This window comes from Onychostoma macrolepis, chromosome 01 (assembly GCF_012432095.1).
Source record: "Onychostoma macrolepis isolate SWU-2019 chromosome 01, ASM1243209v1, whole genome shotgun sequence".
In the NCBI taxonomy this organism is placed as follows: Eukaryota; Metazoa; Chordata; class Actinopteri; order Cypriniformes; family Cyprinidae; genus Onychostoma; species Onychostoma macrolepis.
Genome location: NC_081155.1, coordinates 14,873,959 through 14,893,378, shown reverse-complemented (window position 1 = coordinate 14,893,378; position 19,420 = coordinate 14,873,959). Strand labels below are relative to the sequence as shown.

At 34.1% G+C, this 19,420-nt stretch overlaps 1 protein-coding gene and 1 long non-coding RNA gene across 5 annotated transcripts in view; one reads left to right on the top strand and one right to left on the bottom strand.

The window, feature by feature from the left end:
- The window catches only part of LOC131544364 (VPS10 domain-containing receptor SorCS1), a 218,216-nt gene that overhangs the window by 96,550 nt on the left and 102,246 nt on the right, over nucleotides 1-19,420 (bottom strand). For all 4 annotated transcript variants that reach the window (XR_009272115.1, XR_009272117.1, XM_058782521.1 and 1 more), the window contains exon 3: nucleotides 3,994-4,093. Coding sequence is in view for 2 of the 4 variants with exons in the window: in XM_058782521.1 (XP_058638504.1) it covers nucleotides 3,994-4,093 (100 nt within the window). In the remaining 2 variants the exon portion in view is untranslated. The remainder of the gene's footprint in view (nucleotides 1-3,993; nucleotides 4,094-19,420) is intronic.
- LOC131544389 (uncharacterized) lies at nucleotides 6,060-9,620 on the top strand. Its single transcript, XR_009272125.1, has 3 exons — nucleotides 6,060-6,109; nucleotides 6,702-6,789; nucleotides 9,546-9,620. It is a non-coding gene; the product is annotated as an uncharacterized LOC131544389 (long non-coding RNA).

Sequence of the window (19,420 nt, the reverse complement as noted above, 5' to 3'; positions counted from 1 at the left end):
ACAATACATATTTTTAAAATTCGTCTTGTCAAAATGACTTTTTTTTCTTCTGCACTGAGCCAGAAATCTGAGCAGAACAGGATTTTACATAATGGTTTATAATTTGCATGCTTTATATTGTATTTTATTCCTAAACAACATGCACAGTGAAAATTAAATTAAATTAAATTAAATTAAATTAAATTAAATTAAATTAAATTAAATTAAATTAAATTAAATTAAATTAAATTAAATTAAATTAAATTAAATTAAATTAAATTAAATTAAATTAAATTAAATTAAATTAAATTAAATTAAATCATTTTTGAAGCAGAAATAATTAAATAATGTTTTCTTGTAAATCATACTCCACAATCCCACAACATCCTTTTTTTTTATTATTGATTTTTATTGATGAAATTTGTGCATATTTCTATTTGTGCATATTAGATAATGCGGTCACACTTTATATTAGGTGGCCTTAACTACTATGTATTTACATCAAAAAATAAGTACAATGTACTTATTGTATTGCAAAACACTTTTACTGCTATTGACGTGGGATATGGGTAAGGTTATAGGGACAGGTTTGGTGGTGTGGGTAGGTTTAAGGGTGGGGGTTAAGGTGTAAGGGTTGGGTCAACAGTGTAATTATAAATGTAATTACTGAAATGAATTACAGATGTAACTACATACAGGTATTTTTAAAAATATAAGTACAATGTAAAAACATGTATGTACACAATACGCACATTGTATCAAATTATTAATTTAAATGTAAGTACATTGTCACGAATCTGGTCTGCACTTCCATTCACCCTCCACCAGAGGTCACTCGCTCACCACATTGACTCACACCATACATAACACTGGACTTCATTTCCCATCATCCATTGCACTGATTGCACACACAGCTGAAGGCAGGATCACACAGCTCTCACTAATCACAATCTCTATATAAACCCTGGACTTTGTTTCCCTCACTGCTGAGTATTGTATGCGTTTATCGCTCCCCTAGCCGTAGCAACTCTACAGAGTCCCTGTTAGTTTTCCCCTGCCTGTTTTGGATTGTGTTTTCCCGTGTTTGTTCTAGCCCGTGATCCCTGGATTAACCCTTGCCTTGCCGTTTGGACACTGTTTGCACCCCTATTGGATTCTAGCCCGTGTTCCCTGGATTATCTCTCTGCCTTGCCCACTGGATACTGTTCGCCGATCGTTGACCTTCGCTTGCCCTAGGATTACTCTTTGTCTTGTCCCTGCCATACCTGTTTGCCATTGCTCGACCCTGCCTGTATTTATGACCATGCCTATAAATAAAAGCTTGCACTTGGATCCGCACGTCTCACGTCTCGTCAGCCCCGTTACAGAATACTTGGCCACACAAGGATCCAGCAGTTTTTCAGACGGACATTTGTCAGGTATGGACACAAGACTATTGTTTGCCCTTAAACAAGGCCCACGATCACTGGAGAACCATATTAGAGAGTTTTTAGCCATCGCTCATTATTCTGATTTACCGGACATTATTTTGATTGAGATTTTTTGTGATGGCATTAATCAACCTCTGCGATCATAGCTTCGACGCGTTTGTCACTGTGTTGTTTTTTGGACTTTGCTTTGTTGACTGTTGGCTCACTATTCACTGTGGGTGTCGTGGAAGGGGAAAGCGATGCCACGTCTGTGACTGAAATGGCAGACGTACCAGCGTGCGCTCACGAAATCCGCAGACGTACCAGCGTGCGCTCAGAGCCCGTTCACAAAACGGCGGCCACAACAACACCCCGTCATGTCATTGCTGCCATTCATGAGCCAAGTCAAGTCTCAGTTGATGTCAGAGAGTCAAGTCAAGCCACAGTTGATCTTAAAGAACCAAGTCAAGTCACAGCTGATCTTAACGAGTCAAGCCAAGTCTCAGCTGATCATCTAGAGTCACTTCACGTCTCAGCTGATCTCCTAAAGTCAAGTCACGTCACGTCACAGCTGCTCGTCCAGAGTCGCAGCAGCACGTCTCCGCTGACCTTCCAGAGTCAGAATTCTCTGCCTGTCCTGTCGCAGCCAGAAGGGCTGTCCCTGAACTCTCTGTCATGGCTAAGAAGGCCATCTTTGAACTCTCGCCCCGATCTGCCCCGTCTGCTCCGCCCTGATGGGCTCCAGTCCCATCTGCTCCGCCCTGGTGGGCTCCTGCTCCGTCTGCTCTGCCCTGGTGGGCTCCTGTTCCGTCCTGGTCTCCGCCTGGGTTCTCTGCTTCACCGGTTCTGCCTGGGTGTCCTGCTCTGCCTCAGTCCCCGGTCTTCTCACTCCCACGTGGACCTGGCCCTCCGCTCCCCTAGCCGTAGCAACTCTACAGAGCCCCTGTTAGTTTTCCCCTGCCTGTTTTGGATTGTGTTTTCCCGTGTTTGTTCTAGCCCGTGTTCCCTGGATTAACCCTTGCCTTGCCGTTTGGACACTGTTTGCACCCCTATTGGATTCTAGCCCGTGTTCCCTGGATTATCTCTCTGCCTTGCCCACTGGATACTGTTCGCCGATCGTTGAACTTCGCTTGCCCTAGGATTACTCTTTGTCTTGTCCCTTCCATATCTGTTTGCCATTGCTCAACCCTGCCTGTATTTATGACCATGCCTATAAATAAAAGCTTGCACTTGGATCCGCACGTCTCACGTCTCGTCAGTCCCGTTACAGTAGTTAAGGCCACCAAATATAAAGTGGGACCAATAATGCTTATGCATATTATGTAACCAAAAGTCTGACAAAACAAAACATCCCCACAACAGGTTATGCATAAAGGTTGTGTTTTCTTTCTAATAAGTAGCTTTGGGAAATCTAGATTCATTCTATGAATTGGTTTGTTCATATGGTTCATTTGAATGAACTAAATTCCATTAAAAAAAATGATTCACTGATTCAAACCCTGCTCAGACATTCTGCTCTGCATTTTAAATCTGCTTCATTATAGCAAACTATTTAGTTAAATGCTGTCTATTAAATTTGTTCCAAATTTAAATGAATTGTTCATTTCAAGGTGACTACAGAAAACCTGGAAATATCAGCAAATTTAAAAGATTGTGCACATAAAACATGGGAAAACTGAATTGAATAAAATCTTAGAAAATCCTTAATTTCTATAATAAATTTAAGTTTCTTTAAGCTGTTTCATTTGCTAGAAATAGATCATCCCGAATGACTAGAAAAAAAAAATCTATAATCAAATGAGCCAGAAATAAAATTGAGCTCTGATTAAACTAACTTTAAACAATCAAACTAATTAAAGCATAGTACAGATGTACTTAGACTTCCATAAAATTCACAAACTTCAGCTTACAGAACTTTATAACAAGCATGTAGCTTAGCACGTCTTAGTGATACCTACTGGAGGCGTGTTCCGTCTTCATTACAGCCCATAATTAATTGACTAATAGCCACAATTAAGTAGTAAACGACTCCTCTTGATAAAGAAAAGAGTAAAGAGAAAGAAAAAAGAGGTTTAAAAAAGGAGGACAGAGAAAGATAGCTTACACTGTCAAAGCAAACTCCCAAGCCTCAAGCCATAAATACAAGCCTTCTTGTCATGCCTTTGATTAAAACTCTAGCAATTTATGAATCTCTTTTCATCCTGTTCATAATTCATTAGCCCTCAAAGTAAAAAAAGAAAAAATACAGCCTTATCAATATTAATGATACGAGTGCGTTTTGCTTTGAATGCTACTATATCTCCAAATGAAAATTGCGTACTGTAGTCAGTGAATCTTTAAAATGTATTGATCTCATAAAAAGCAGGAGAGGTTAGTAAATACTACCAGAGGATATATTAGCCAACAGCACACTGAGCCAAGAAGAAGACCTGAGAAATCCTTCCAACGCGGTAAGCGGTCATAAATGAGCTGAGGGTTCGAGCTCCGCACGCACATAAGCATAATCACCTTGAAAAATGTTTTGACACCTTCGTAAAAGAGATATCATGAAGACTAACAATCCGTAGGTGTAGCAGATGGAAGAAACGGATGCCATAAATCTTACCTTGCGCTTGTTGTTGGGGCTGACGTATAGATAGCTGAGGATGGTCTTTACTCCCACCTTTTCATTGAGTTTCTCATAAGTGGTTCCGTAATCTGTTGACCTAAAATGTAATCAGAGGCTTTGATGAGAACCTGGGGAATCAACCGTTGTAATTAAAGACTCACTCCACACTTTAAACAAGGCTGCAGTGAGTATGCAACTGTAGCTTATTCATGGAAGCGAAACACTTCTTAAGTGCCTAATTTGATTTAAGGAAGGTAATTACAGGTTTAAGAAATGTTGCAGCAATTTGTTGTAGTTACGCAGAGGCCATGACCCTGTATAGTGCTTTAAAAAAAGAGATGTATGAATCAGCCTGTTCAGGATCGTAGCTGTTTTACGAGGTGGCGCTTTCGTAGAAAAAAAAAGTGCACTTAGCATACTAGCATACACGTGTATTTATTATGCAAAATACACTGTGAATAACAGTGAAGCTAAATGCATTTCATTTGTAATTGATTTCAAATGTATTACATTCTAATAAATCTATATTAAATTAGTTGAACTTCAGTGTTTTGTTTTGTTTTTTGACCTACTTAAGCGTACTTTCATAATTGCTTCTTTTGTCTTTGAAATACAAAAAGTGTACTGCTGAATGTTGTTAATGTGAACTAAAATATACTTTAATGTCAGTTAAAGTTACACTGTAACCGATTTTTGTAATTTGAACAATATTTTACTGTAATATGTACAGTAAGATGATGTAAAATTTATATACAGTATTTTACTGTAAACAGCAAAGGATTATGGGAAAATATATGGTCACTACTGTATTATTCACTACTGTAAATCCATTTACAGTAAATTACTGTAAATTTACAGTAGTGAACTTGCCTGCGAAAAACTGACCAATGGCAAGGGAGATTTTTTTTTGTTTACTGTTTGGTGGAAGCAGTGATAAAAGGACAAAAGAGAAACGTTGCACTGTTAACTGGACAAAAAGGTTAGTATTTTATTTCTGTTTTATGCAAAACTAAGATATTTTAAGATGTTTTAACTTGTTAACAGCAAACTAACATTATTCATCGTGTCGTTTTTCATGTCGGAAGTTGGGGCCTTTTTTTCTGACTGACGGCCGGATTAACGCCGCCATAACGGTGATAACATCAACTGGTGAGTAAATTAAGGTCGCCTATATTAGTCGAAATTAAACTTAGTTAAACCGAGAAACACATTTGTGACCCTGGACGACAAAACCAGTCTTATGTGTCAATTTTTCGAAATTGACACATAAGACTTTGTCCAAGACTTTGTCCAAATGAAGTTCTAAGCAATGCATATTACTAATCAAAAATTAAGTTTTGATACATTTACAGTAAGAAATTTACAAAATATTTTCATGAAACATGATCTTTACTTAATATCCTAATGATTTTTGGCATAAAAGAAAAATCGATAATTTTGACCCATACAGTGTATTTTTGGCTATTGCTACAAATATACCCCTGCGACTTAAGACTGGTTTTGTGGTCCAGGGTCACATTTGTAGGTTCTTCTGCCCTTTAATGCAAGTTAGTTCATCTGGCGAGTCGTTACTTAACCTTAAAAATGAACTAACGTGAAATAACATTACTGAGTGTACATTACTGTTTCAGTGGAGATTTTAAACAGTATTTTCAAGTACTTCTTTTGTTTGTTCTTTTGGAGTTTCTAGTCTAGAAGTCATCTGCAACGTCGGAGGTGTATTTTGGTGCCTCTTCTTGTGAATGCCATAGTATCGACGATAACATCAACTGGTAAGTTAATAATGTCAGTTAGCTGAAGTTAACAAACACAGAGAAGCATAATATCTTTTGTACTCTGCCTCTATCGAAAGTGTCATTCTCTTCAAATGCTATTTAAGTTAGAAACATGTGTACCAATGTTGAATGTAACTTTAGAGACGGTCCCTAAATTCAGTGAGAAACATAAAATAAAACCGCAAATTAACATGAAAAACTGAGGAAAACTGAGTTAAGAAATACCACTGTAAAGTACATCTTTTGTATTTTATTTTCAAGTTTGTGGTCTTGTGGTCATGTTGTCTGCATCGGTGGAGTATTGGAGTCTTTTCCTGTGATTGCCGTCGTAACAACAGGTGAGCTTTCGTCAACTTAACTAATGTTACTAAAGTAGCTAAATTAGCCACGGCTGCTGTTCTCTACTAACTCGCAGAACGAGAGGAACGGGCTAGCAATATATTAATATAGTAAGTTTTGCTAATCAATATTAAAAATGTGGTAACACTTTACAATAAGGTTCATCAGTTAACATTAACGTTAGTTTAAAACATTAGTAAACATGAACTAAGAATGAACAATACTTCTACAGCATTTATTAATCTTAGTTAATGTTAATTTCAGCATTTACTAATGCATTATTAAAATCACAAGTTGTGTTTGTTAACATGTGTTAATGCACTGTGAACTAGCATAAATAAACAACAACTGTATTTTCAATAACTAACATTAACAAAGATCAATAAATAGTGTAATAGATGCATTGTTAATTGTTTGTTCATATTAGTTAATACATTAACTAATGTTAACAAATGACACCTTATTGTAAAGTGTTACCAAAATTTTTTATTTTATTAAAAATGTTTGTATTACTGTACGGTAGGTTTTTTGTTTTTTCTGATCATAAACTATAGTAACACTAAAAGGGTGTTGTGACTCTGTCTGTTATAGGAGATTTCTACAAGCAAAAACAGGATCCTGAATATGAGGCAGAATCATCATACAGCCAGCTGTCCATTTTACAGAAATGCAGAATTAGGTAACCCAAAATACATTTTTTACATTGCATTTACATCCATGCATTTGCCAGATGCTTTTATTCAAAGCAAGTTATATTGTATTTAATGTAGGGGAGCACGGGGCACAACCTAACACTGTTTGACTTTCTTAGTTTGTGTAAATCCACGTGGGGTTCGAGTATAATTTTTTTATACACTTTAATTTCACACTTGTCTAGTACAAATATGTTGCGTTGTTTCATAAATACAGTGTATATGTTTTTCGTTATTTACCTCAAAAGAATGGAAGTGAAATGTGACAACATGTGAGGGGCACGTTGTAACATAACCATATGACAGCTTAAAATGTTATCGGATCTAATTAAAAAATATATACAAGATAAACTAAAATATTTTGTCAATAAAATAAAATCAATAACTTTTTCAAATAAAATAATGCCATTTTTAAGAATTAAAAAAATCTAATTTTGGAGTTTGACAATGAACGCATTGCAACCATGCTTGGGATGGCCCTGATCGCAACACGCAGCTACGTATACAGTGTAGTTCAAAACCGAGTGCGCAAATGAAGAAACACATTCATAAATTCATAAATGATACACTCCCCTCCCTCCACACACAGCTTTCATAGGACACGAGACACATAAACGAGCCAAAATGCTTTACATTTCTTGAAATAATAATTTCTGAACATTAAACATCGATTGTCAGTCTTTATTCACCTGCTTCTTGTGGCTTCTAATTAAAACTCATAAAAGTAAATGGTGTAAATTGCATCGCTAATGTCATAGAATAGCATAGTTTAATAATAGTGAGGCACACTGTAACGCAGTGTTACAACGTTCCCCATCTGTGCAACTGGAAGTTAAAACTGGTTAGTGTCTTCTGCTGGTTAGCAAAGCATTATAAAACTATCTAAACTGATAAATAACAGATTGGAGATTAAAATAATAGCAGATTTGTCTAATTTTAAATGAATACTAAAAACTGAGATTACAAAATTTACTTCAGCCAGAAATCTACTTCTATACTTTTTCTAGATTAAATATTCAGCGACATCTTCAAACGATTTTTGAATTTTGGTGCACTTTATTCTCTATATAGTGTTGATATGGCAGCTAGTAAATACTGTAAATTTGGTTATGCTGGCATGTGTGGAAATATTTAAACCATGTGTGTTACAACTAACCCCATGTTAGTTTGTGCCCTGTGCTCCCCTACATATTTTATTAAGTTATTAATTCCCTGGGAATTAAACAGGGGCATCGCTAGGGGTGGGCTAAGGGGGCTGAAGCCCCGAATGTTTATATTACCATATATATTATTATATTTATATTTCTTGTGCGCATCAAGATTGAGTTTTCATGCGCATTAAAATTATTTCTATTAAACTAGCACTTAAACAGCAAAATGCAGCTGCTTCAGGTATCTTTAACTTACTGTAGCCTATAAATTCATAATACCGATATCCGACAAAATTAGATTATTGTTACTGTATAGCAACAAATATATATTTTTAATCATGGTATTATAAGCACAGCTTTTCTTAGACACACACACATTTAGAATGACATGAACAGATTGGTTACCATTTAGCATGGTCTGTGGCAGACTTTACTAAGTGTCAGGGCAACAAAATTCAATAAACAAGAAGTTAATATTAAGTGATTTAAATCGTGAAGAAAATATTGTCTCTATTTCACAAAAACAGTTCCTAAACAAAGCCATGTTGTGTGTCTCTGCACACAACAGTGTTTCATTACTGAATGAATTTACCTTTTTTGAATGCCTTGAATCAGTGATTCACTGATCCATTCATAAAAACAGTTTCTTCGTTCCTGAATGAATCAGCAGTTTTTAATGAATTGATTGAATCAATGGCTTGAAACAGTGGCTTGCTGCCACCTACTGGTAATTTTAGTCTCAAGTATCATTCTATTTTTTTTTTCTATCATTACATATTTTTGTGTTAAATTTTTTTGTTTATATTTAAAACATTAATTTAATAATATTATTTATGCAATTTGTAAGTGCAAATTATAATTAATTATATTTGTCGCTTTAAAAAAAATTAAGCCAATGTAACTTTTCAGCATAGCCTGTTTTATTTGACTTGTATCCCATCTATTCTGATACATAAATTAATCCACTCACCCAAGAACCGGCCCTTGGAATCAAACCCATTAAAGGTGCAATAGGAGATCTTGAAAAATGTTAACTTTAGCTTGATAGCACTGAAAGCGAATGTCCCACCCTCCCTGCAATAGCCGTCCAAAGCCATGTCCCCTGAACGCACATACGCTCAAAGAGCAGAATACCAGAGACAACATTAAATTACTACAATAGGCTACATCAGCGGTTCCCAATTACAGTCCTCACGCCCTCCCCGCTCTGCACATTTCATATGTATGTCTTATCACATCCGACGTTTGTTCTATTCAACCGTAAGTCATAAGTGCCCTGCGAAGTGGACATCACCAGATATTCCGCCATTATTCCAGTTCAAAGCGAGCATATATGTTCCATACAAAGTGCATTAAAGTGTGCGAGACGTGAATTTAAATTGTATTTATTTACAGAGGTATATTATGTCACACTTCTCTACGAAGTTTCGTGCAGCGCAAATCTGTGAGTGAATGTCCCGAAGTGAAATAAACTTCAACAGATTTTCCCTGCTCAGGGAGTAGGGAGCAATGAACACTGTGTAGGGAGCATGTCAATCGGAACACAGTTCATGCACGGAGCTCACTTCTAACGAGCTGGTTATCTGATTCAGGTCTGTGTTAACTAAGCAAAACATGGAAAATATGCAAAGCAGGGAGCGCGAGGACTGGAATTGGGAACCGCTGGGCTACATCATGTGTCATTCACCGGTGAGAAAACTTTACAGCACAGTTAGTAAAAGTACTACAATACCAGGAAGGAAGAATGGGTTGTTGATGTTTGCCTGCCATTCTTGCTTTGTCTGCACAGCGTGCGTGAACAGGGAGTGCAGAGGTATGCAAATACATACTTTGACAGGCAGGTAGGAAAGCCAATTAAAACGCTCAGACCGAGCGTTTTGATTGGACGCACATTTCTTGGTCCTACACCTTCCACAGAATATATAAATACAGACAAATACATTTAGACCACTTAACTTAATGATTGATGTTTTTATTAACATCAAAGTGCATACATCACCAAGTTTGACTGTTGAGGTAAATTCTGTAAACACTGCTTTGAAAAATAATGCTTTTTTTTTTTTTCTTGTGCTTGCAGGTTCATTCAGACAGTCAATCTTTGTGGCACCAAAATGCATTGGAAGTCACAGATCAGCTGGAATTCTGGAAAGAGGGTGCAAAGAAAAAGGATCTGCCTGAATACCATCCTGCTGTTTCTCATCGGAGAGCTTGTCAACTTTTACTGAAATTTAACACAACACCACAAACTAATTTTTACTGTATTATTTCATTTTATTAACACTACCAGTCAAAAGTTTTTGAACAGTAAGATTTTTTATGTTTTTAAAGAAGCCTCTTCTGCTCACCAAGCCTGCATTTATTTGATCCAAAGTACAGCAAAAACAGTTCAATTTTGAATTTTTTTTTACTATTTAAAATAAATGTTTTCTATTTGACTATATTTTTAAACGTAATTCATTCCTGTCATCAAAGCTGAATTTTTAACATCATTACTCCAGTCTTTAGTGTCACATGATCCTTTAGAAATCATTTTAATATTCTGATTTGCTGCTCAAAAAACTATTATTATTATTATTATATTGAAAACACCTGAGTCAAATGTTTTCAGGTGTCCTTGATGAATAGAAAGTTCAGAAGAACAGCATTTATCTGAAATAGAAATATTTTGTTACATTATAAATGTCTTTATTTAAATTGATTTTTGATCAATTTAAACCATCCTTTTCAAGTAAAAGTAGTAATTTCCATAACCCCCCCCCCCCCCAAAAAAAAAAAAACACACTGAATCCAAACTTTTGAATGGTATAGTGTATAATGTTACAAAATCTATTTATTTCAGATAAATGTTGATCTTTGGATCTTTCTATTCATCAAAGAATTCTGAAAAAATCTACTCAACTGTTTTAAATATTTATGATGATGATAATAATAATAATAATAAATGTTTATCAGCATATTAGAGTGATTTCTGAAGGATCATGTGACACTGAAGACTGGAGTAATGATGCTGAATTTACCTTTGAAAATGTAGCTTTGATCAAAGGAATAAATTGCATTTTAAAATATATTAAAATAGAAAGGTGTTATTTTAAATAGTACAAATATTTCACGTTATTACTGCTTTTGTTGTATTTTGGATCAAATAAATGCAGCCTTGGTGAGCAGAAGAGAATTCTTTAAAAACATCAAAAATCTTACTGTTGAAATAGTTTTGACTGTTAGTGTACTTACTTGTTTTTCCTTATCAGTATGTGTATGTTTTGCCATGATACAAGATGCCCAGGGGACTGTGGTGATGCCCTTTTTTTCAGCTAGTTCATCCTAGAGATCAAGACTTGTCAAGAATTTGTACTTTTAAAAAGAAAATGTTCAACAATTAAATAGAATATTATCAGAACTAATGCTCATGAGTTATTGTGATTTTTATTGGGTTGGTGTGGTAAAAATCATGGATTACAGTGCTGTTTTTTTATTTTTATTTTTTTACAGGTAACAAATGTTTAACCTACATGAAAATAAACACTACAGCACTGATACTGTAAATTTAAAAAACTGTGATAATACTGTAAATGAAAATACGGTAAAAAATACTGTAAATGAAAATACAGTAAATCCATTATTATACTGTAAATGCAATTACAATAATAATATTGTAACAATTTTTACAGAAACTTACTGGCATCCAGCTGCCAGTAAGTTACTGTAAAATTTACAGCAATCTTTTTACAGTGTACAGTTAAATATGTTTGTAAATACTTTTTTTCTAATAATGAAGTTGCAGATGAAGTTGCAGTTTAGTATATTTAAAATGCATTTCAACAATCTATTAAAGTGTATTTTAATTAAACACACTATAATGTATTTTTAATAAGTAGTTTGGTTAAAATTAAATGTGACTGAATTTAAATTAAATTAATTTAGTTTTAATGATTTTTAAAACATTTGATCTGTGTGAAATTTAAATGAATAGTGTACTTTTTTTGCCTTGTTTAGTATCTAATTATAAAAAATAAAAATAAAATACTTTACAGATATTAATTCTGAAGTGCAAAGGAGTGATAAACATGCAATTTAAAGCATATTATTCGACATTGTCTACAAACATTTGATAATCTTTGATTCTATTGTATGTATTTTATGTTAAATTGTCATAAATACTTCACAATATGTTACAATTCAGACTCTTGGAAACTAAGAAATTTTAGGAAATTGTCTCTGTCAGGATATAATTATTATGCACTAATCTCAATGTGAATTGTATGAAAACATATGATTTTTAGAAAATCCAAAGGTCCAAAGGTCCAAACTCAAGCACACTCCATCCCATAACTGTCACTGGAATGTAATCTGATTGTACAAAAACATATAAATGAGATTGTACAAATACATATTTAGCCACCATTTCGCCAAAAAAAAAAAAAAAAAGTTAATTAATTAATAAATAGTTAGTTAGTTAGTCAGTTAGTTATGCCATGAACTGCCATGAGACTGTGTTGGATGAAGAAATAAATAAATGTATTAATTTGGGTCTGTAATAAAATATATAGCATATCATAACAGAAGTTTATTTACTTATTTTAATAGATTTATTTTTTATTCAGTTTCAACTTTTTTTCCCCACATAAAGCAATTAGGATCTATCATTTCATTTTATGTAATGAGCTTTCATTAACTCATATCTTATCAAATCTTGTTGATATAGAATTTAATACCTTTTACATCAGCAAATATTTAGATTTAGTTAAAAAGCAATTTCTGTAAGTAGACACGCTGCCAGCTCATCATCCTCATGCTCATTGGTATTCACACAAAATGTCAGCTTTTAATTAAACTTATGGTATGGCGGAAGTTAAAGAAAAGAGACCATCAGTCAAAGCTGAGGAAAGACACACAGAGAGTTTTATCTCAGGAATCTGTCATCGCTCAATGTGAAGTTTTAACGTTAATGAGACTTTGCTAACTGGCTTTTCATTTTCAACTTTCAACATTCATTAGAGTTCTGTAGAAACTCTAGACGATACAATACCAGTTCCAACTAAAATCTACAGGCCAAAAGTAACACTGACTTATTGATTTTTTATTAATTTTTTTTTTCAATAAGCCACTACATCGGTGCAACAAAATGAGAATAAAATCCAAGAGACAGACTAGGTCAACACAACAATGTTCAATAACAGGAGCATTAAACAGAATACACAAAGACAGCTGGTCAGGATCGCATTAATCCTACAAATAAGACTTCACAAATGACCGCTGAAACAAAGGGAGCATTTAACGGTTGACTAATGAGCTCTAAATGCAACACAGGTGTGTGGTTACTATGGTAACAAGCTTCGGATAAACAGGGAATTCCAGAGAGGATGCCCTCTGTTGACTGTTAGGAGAACAACAGACACTTCCCTGACATCTACATAAACAAACACAGCCATTTCAGAGGATACAGCTTTGTTGCTCTGGTGCTATATGTAGCATTTGTCGGTTATTAACTAAATATATGTCATTTTCTAGACTCAGGGAGGTCCACTGAGATGAAATTAAGGTTCTCAGCATTGTAAACATAGCAGAAACAGTCATTTAGCTCTTTTATCTGAGCGACTTACAACATACCCAAGGCCCTTTCAGTTCAATGCTTCAATGCAAAGCACAATTACAAGAAAGTGTGCACTTAAATCTGGCCGATTTGCTATACATTGCAAATTGAAAAAGAAAAATGACTTGTTAAACATGGGTTCACAAAGGTTTAGCGGGATGCTCTTGGAAATTGAAATAAGCTCATTAAGTCTTATTTATACAGTGCAAAGTAATCTAATGACATTGCAATAAAGTTCAGTTTTAGCAAATGTACATATTCATATTTTTGTATAAATACTAAAATGTACAATATGGATGAATTGTCAGTATCTAAAACGTAAGAACCGTGTGTATGAACAACTTCAGAGATGTTCAAATTTCTATGAATCCTGGTAACACTTTACAATAAGGTCCCATTACATAATGTTAGGTAAGCATTATCATTAGCTACTACTACTACTACTAATAATAATAATAATAATAAATGAATAATAAAAGTTTTTGTGTATTCATGTTAACCATGTATTTAACTAATGTTTACCAATGAAACATTATTGTAAAGTCCCATCTGAATCATTTCAGGTTAATAATGTATATTGAATGAATAGCTTGAATTGGTCGTATTTAATACTTGCAATTAATTAAAAACTTTTTAGCTAAACTTTCAAAAGACTGAACATAATTCACTCATTATCTAATCATAATTAATAATTTTAGTTTGTTTGCTCTGGGACAGCTGCAACTTGAAAAATGGCAGATTTATCTACAATATATAACTGTATCTATGCAAATGACCATTTATAATATAAATAATATAAATATATTTATTTATTTTAGTGCTGTCAAACAACTAATCTTGATTAATTGCATCCAAAATAAAAGTGTTTGTTTACATAATGTATGTGTGTACTGTGTATATTTATTATGTATATATAAATACATGTACATGCATGTATATATTGAAGAAAAATGTTATGTGTGTATATATATATATATATAAAATACAAATTATATGAATATAAATAAACGCATGTAAATATATGTAAATATTTTCAAAATATATATTGTATGTGTGTGTATTTGCACGTACACAATAAATATACACAACACACACATATATTATGTAAATAAAAGCTTTCATTTTGGATGTGATTAATCGCGATTAGTCGTTTGACAGAACTTATTTATTTATTTATGTATCCATCCATCCATCCAGCTGTGCATAACCAAGTACACTTTTACATTTTAGAACCTGTCAACAAGTCGATAGTGCATGTCTTAGCAATATAAATAAATAAATAAGAAAACCAGGGCTGTATCGATGTGCTGTATTAATATGAAGGAATTTTACAGGTGTTTTACTTGCATTTTTAATTTTGCATTGCACTGAATTGTATTGTGTTTTAGAGTTAAAAGAAATGTCTTAGAAACGTAGAAATGTGTTAAAAGATCTTGTCCTGGCTATATATATATATATATATATATATATATATATTCTAATTTGTAAGATTATCAGAATAAGCTTTAAAAAAAATACTATTTTATTGTTCTACTTCAAAATTCCATGTCTAATTCAATGTGTTACTTGCAGTTTCATTTTAATTGCTTGTAAAATTTACTATAAATGTTTGAGTAAAAATAGTCATTCCTACACCTTTTTTCCCCCAGTGTAGTTACGGATTTTCAACTACAAACGTCAATCAAAGACCCAAACCTATTTCAAACCTTATGCAAAGCTGAAATTGTCATTGAAAAGATAGTATATGTCATCCGTAGCTGCACTTCGAAAGTTTTTGCAATTCAAAGAACTACAGGCGATTCGCCAATGGTGGTAACACTGTAGTTGACATTTCACTCTATAGATCGTAATGGAGAATGTTGACACAATCAGCCCCTCTGGAGTAACCTGGGGTTAAGTGTCTTGCTCAAGGGCTCAACAGAAGTCAGTCTTACACTTGCTTGTACTGTGGTTTAGTCACATCACAAAAACAACAACCACGTGTCCTGACCAGAAATCAAGCTCAGGCTATGACCCTAAGACCACTTAAGGATGATAAATAGCAACACGGTTAAACTAAAAAGATAAATTCCAAGTACATAAAGTAGTTCTGTGACTATTCTGAGGAATTTGAAATGAATCAAAGCAGATACCATAAGTGTTCAAAAATTGTCAGTTACAAGAACTGAGGCATTTTTTTGTGCCAGAAAAATGTGACGACCTTCAGAATCCCAGAAAGAGCCGGTTGCCTCATTACAGATCAGAAAGATCCCATTGAAAGCTGTTATTGAAATGAAAAGCACTTTTCGTTGAGTTGTTTTAGACTAGCGGTATCTGCACTCATACATACACACAGTGTGATAAAGAGAGAGACAAGGAAAGATATCCAACAACCGGTTGTTTACATTTCCTGTTATATGAAATGTTGAATATTGACAGCATTTGAAAATAGGCTGCGGTGAAGATGCGGTGAGTTGCATAAAATATTCATACGTTCATCTGTGTGCTAATGTGAAACTTGTGTTCGGTTGAGACCTGACATTTTTTAAACATGTTTTTTCAGGGTAGAACTGCCATTTCAAATCTATTTTAGAAGAGCAACATCTCGCCAACTCGCACACAAATGACGCAAAGACACGTACATCAGAGAATCAAAATATCTACTACCACTTTAAAAGTGAGCAATCAAACGTCCAACTGTAAAAATAACAATAATGTTTGGATGTTAAAGTTTTACACACCTCATTTGACTTGCAGTTTGATAACGCCAGAGAACTGCAGTGCTATTCTTACATCTTTAAAAACACTTGGAACATCATCTTTTTATAACAAGCTTCTACATTGTTTTTTTCCCGCTTCTCCTTCAAAATTCTAGCCTAAAGCTGTATTGCAGTGCAACAGCGTTTTTTCCCCTATCGAAGTTTGACCTTGGACCATTTAGAGTTCTCATTGCTCTGAGGTCTTTAATTAATACATTAAAAGTGTGCCACTTCAAATATCCTGCTTTAAAGATGATTTGTTCTACTATTTAGTTCACTTCTAATATTAGTCCATGTTTCTTGCATCAAAAAAGCTGAATCCATTATTTCACAAGTTTTAATTGCAAGTGGAAAATACCAATGTAGCTGTCATTCATTAGGGTGAATCAAGTTGCTAAATACTGAACAGATGTTGATTTGTAAATGTATGTTACTCACCCCAGTCATACTATTTACACCAACAAAATTCCTTGTGGATGAGGTCTGGTCATAAACATGATATTGTACTGAGGTAAACAGTTTTGGGAGTAATGCAAATTACGTAATCAGATTACTTTTTTTTCAAGTAACTAGTAAAGTAACTTAAAAATGTATAGGAAAATATCTGCTTATTTTTCAAATAAGTAATGCAAGTTACTTTGTTTTCCCATTTATTCACTGACACTTACTCCAGTCTCAGTGTTAAGAGAAATTGGCAGAGGCACTTCCTTCAGCCTGATGCTTATTAATTTCACTTTTAAAAGGGCCTTTACAGCTGCCAAAAATATAACTTTTGGGGTTTTTGTGATTAAAAAATAAGTAAACAAGCCCAGCTCAGGTGACAAAAAGTAGTGCAAAAGTACTGCATTACTTTCCATAAAAAGCAACTTACTTTTTATGGAGTAATGCAATATTGTAATGCATTACTTTTAAAAGTAACTTTCAGCAACAATGGAGGTGAAACAGTTTCGTTTGGCCATAAGGAATAGTTCACTCAAGTTTTGGGATTAACAGAGGAAAGAGAGTCAAACAGCATTGGGATGATGGCTAATGGCCAGTTTATGTTGATATAATATGATCAATTTGTTTTTCAAATATGGGCTATGTGTACTTGGTCTCTTCGCATTGAGGATGTTATGTAGTATAAACAACTTTTATTTCAAAAGAGCAAGGACAATCATGCTGTCATGACAAATCTGACAAATGCCATGTTTTAACAAAATATGTTAAAACATGGTAAATAGACATGATCAGCTCAACAAAGACATACAAACTCATAATACATCAAAACGCTAAGAACAGTGGGATATTTCAAGTGGAGATGAGTATTTATTGCTAAAATGGTAGTTTACAATGCTCAACAGAAAGATTAGATTCTCCAAGTACTCACTGTAATAAACACGGTTATGATTTCACAACAGGATGTCACTGAATAGCTTTTCACATAATGCCTAAAACACTTAAACATCTAAGAATGATTTATACAGCTTAACAGCTCAAATAATTCATGAGATTTAACAAAAGAATTACTGCAAGTGCCTTTCCAAAATTATAAGCTTCACATTTCTGCTTTACATAATTCCTCCAAAAATGGCCCAGTTCACTTCCACTGTACTGTAATTACTTTTTTTTTTTTTTTTTTTTTGAGGGACAGGTCTGATTGATTGATTGATCAATTGATTAAAATCAACATTATGCTGTAAACAGATCTTAAAGGGGTCCTATTATGCTCTTTTACAAAGTCTTGATTTTGTTTTCGGGGTGTACTAGAACATGCTCTCATGCATTTGAAAAATGCATTATTTTTCACATAATTTACATTATTACAATACCTCTCTCCCAGCCTGGCACAAACGGCTCGATTAGTTCCGGGTTTGATGAAGGCCCATCTTCTGAAAAACTAAATGTGTTGTGATTGGTTAGCTCGCTGTCCCAGTGCGTTGATTACAAACAGCTTAGACAGTGTTTCAGTACTGCCCCGCCCCTTGCCAAAGCAGCAAGTTCATCGATATTGCGATATCAATTCAGACCCTGAGAATATTGAGGATCGCGCAGAACCTTTGCATGCACGGATATTGCAAGACATATTAAAGTGGTAATGTTATTGTTGTTTTTTTGGCTAAATCACGTTTTAGATAGCATGTCACCAACCGCTTAAAAATAACTGCATTTACTATGTACAGATAAGTGCAACGGTAATATGTGTTATGTTTATTGTTCTTTAATTCTAACATTATAACACAAATTGCAGTGAAACTGTTATATAGTTGAATTTATTTATACCATAGTCCCAAAGAGTTACACTATTTGCAAATTCATTCTCTGCCATCAGGAGGTGCTGTTGGAGTAGAGAGCGAGGTTTCTCTGGTGACGCTGTACACAAAGCAGCGCTCTGCTCACAAACACTGCTTTATCAGACATTACATGCAAGATGAAATGAAAATGACATCCAACATTTTCTGAAGGCAGTCGGTTTCCTTCAGAAATACAGTGATATAAAAACACCTGCACCGGGGTTTCGATTTTGAAACATGCAGTGCTCAACCAAGCGTTCTCCCCACCCGCTAACCATTCAAATTTCCGTAGGTGGGATTTATTTTAATGATATTCTAATGAGCCGCTTTGTGATGTCACAAACACGGAAAGCAACTTTATAGTCCAAACGTTCGTTGTAGTTCTTGAAAAGGGATTTTTTTTTTTTTTTTTACGAAATATCTCCTTTTGGAGTGGACTTTGAGATTTGTAACTTTGTAGATATTTTTATGCCCAGACATACACACTACACACTGACTAAAATTCAAAAAGTGAAAAAGCATAATATGACCCCTTTAAACTTGTACTGAACCTATACTTCCTTTAAATGCCTTTCATTGTAAAACTAATCAATTAATTCATATTTTAGTATCTTGACTTGAATAAAACCAGTTGATTTAGGTGTTATCACACAAAGCACATTTTTAGATTATTTGACAAAACCCCTTTTACAATGGATTTTTCTGAAGAAATGAAGGAAATTTGCAATGAAGAAATGAAAAGTAAATAATCTTATTTTCTCTTTTTCCACTTACCAGCACAGACTGAAAACTACTGAGGCGTAAGTACACAAGGCTGTATAATTTGTGTCTCTGTGCATTAATCAAACCTTCTTTCAGACTCAAAA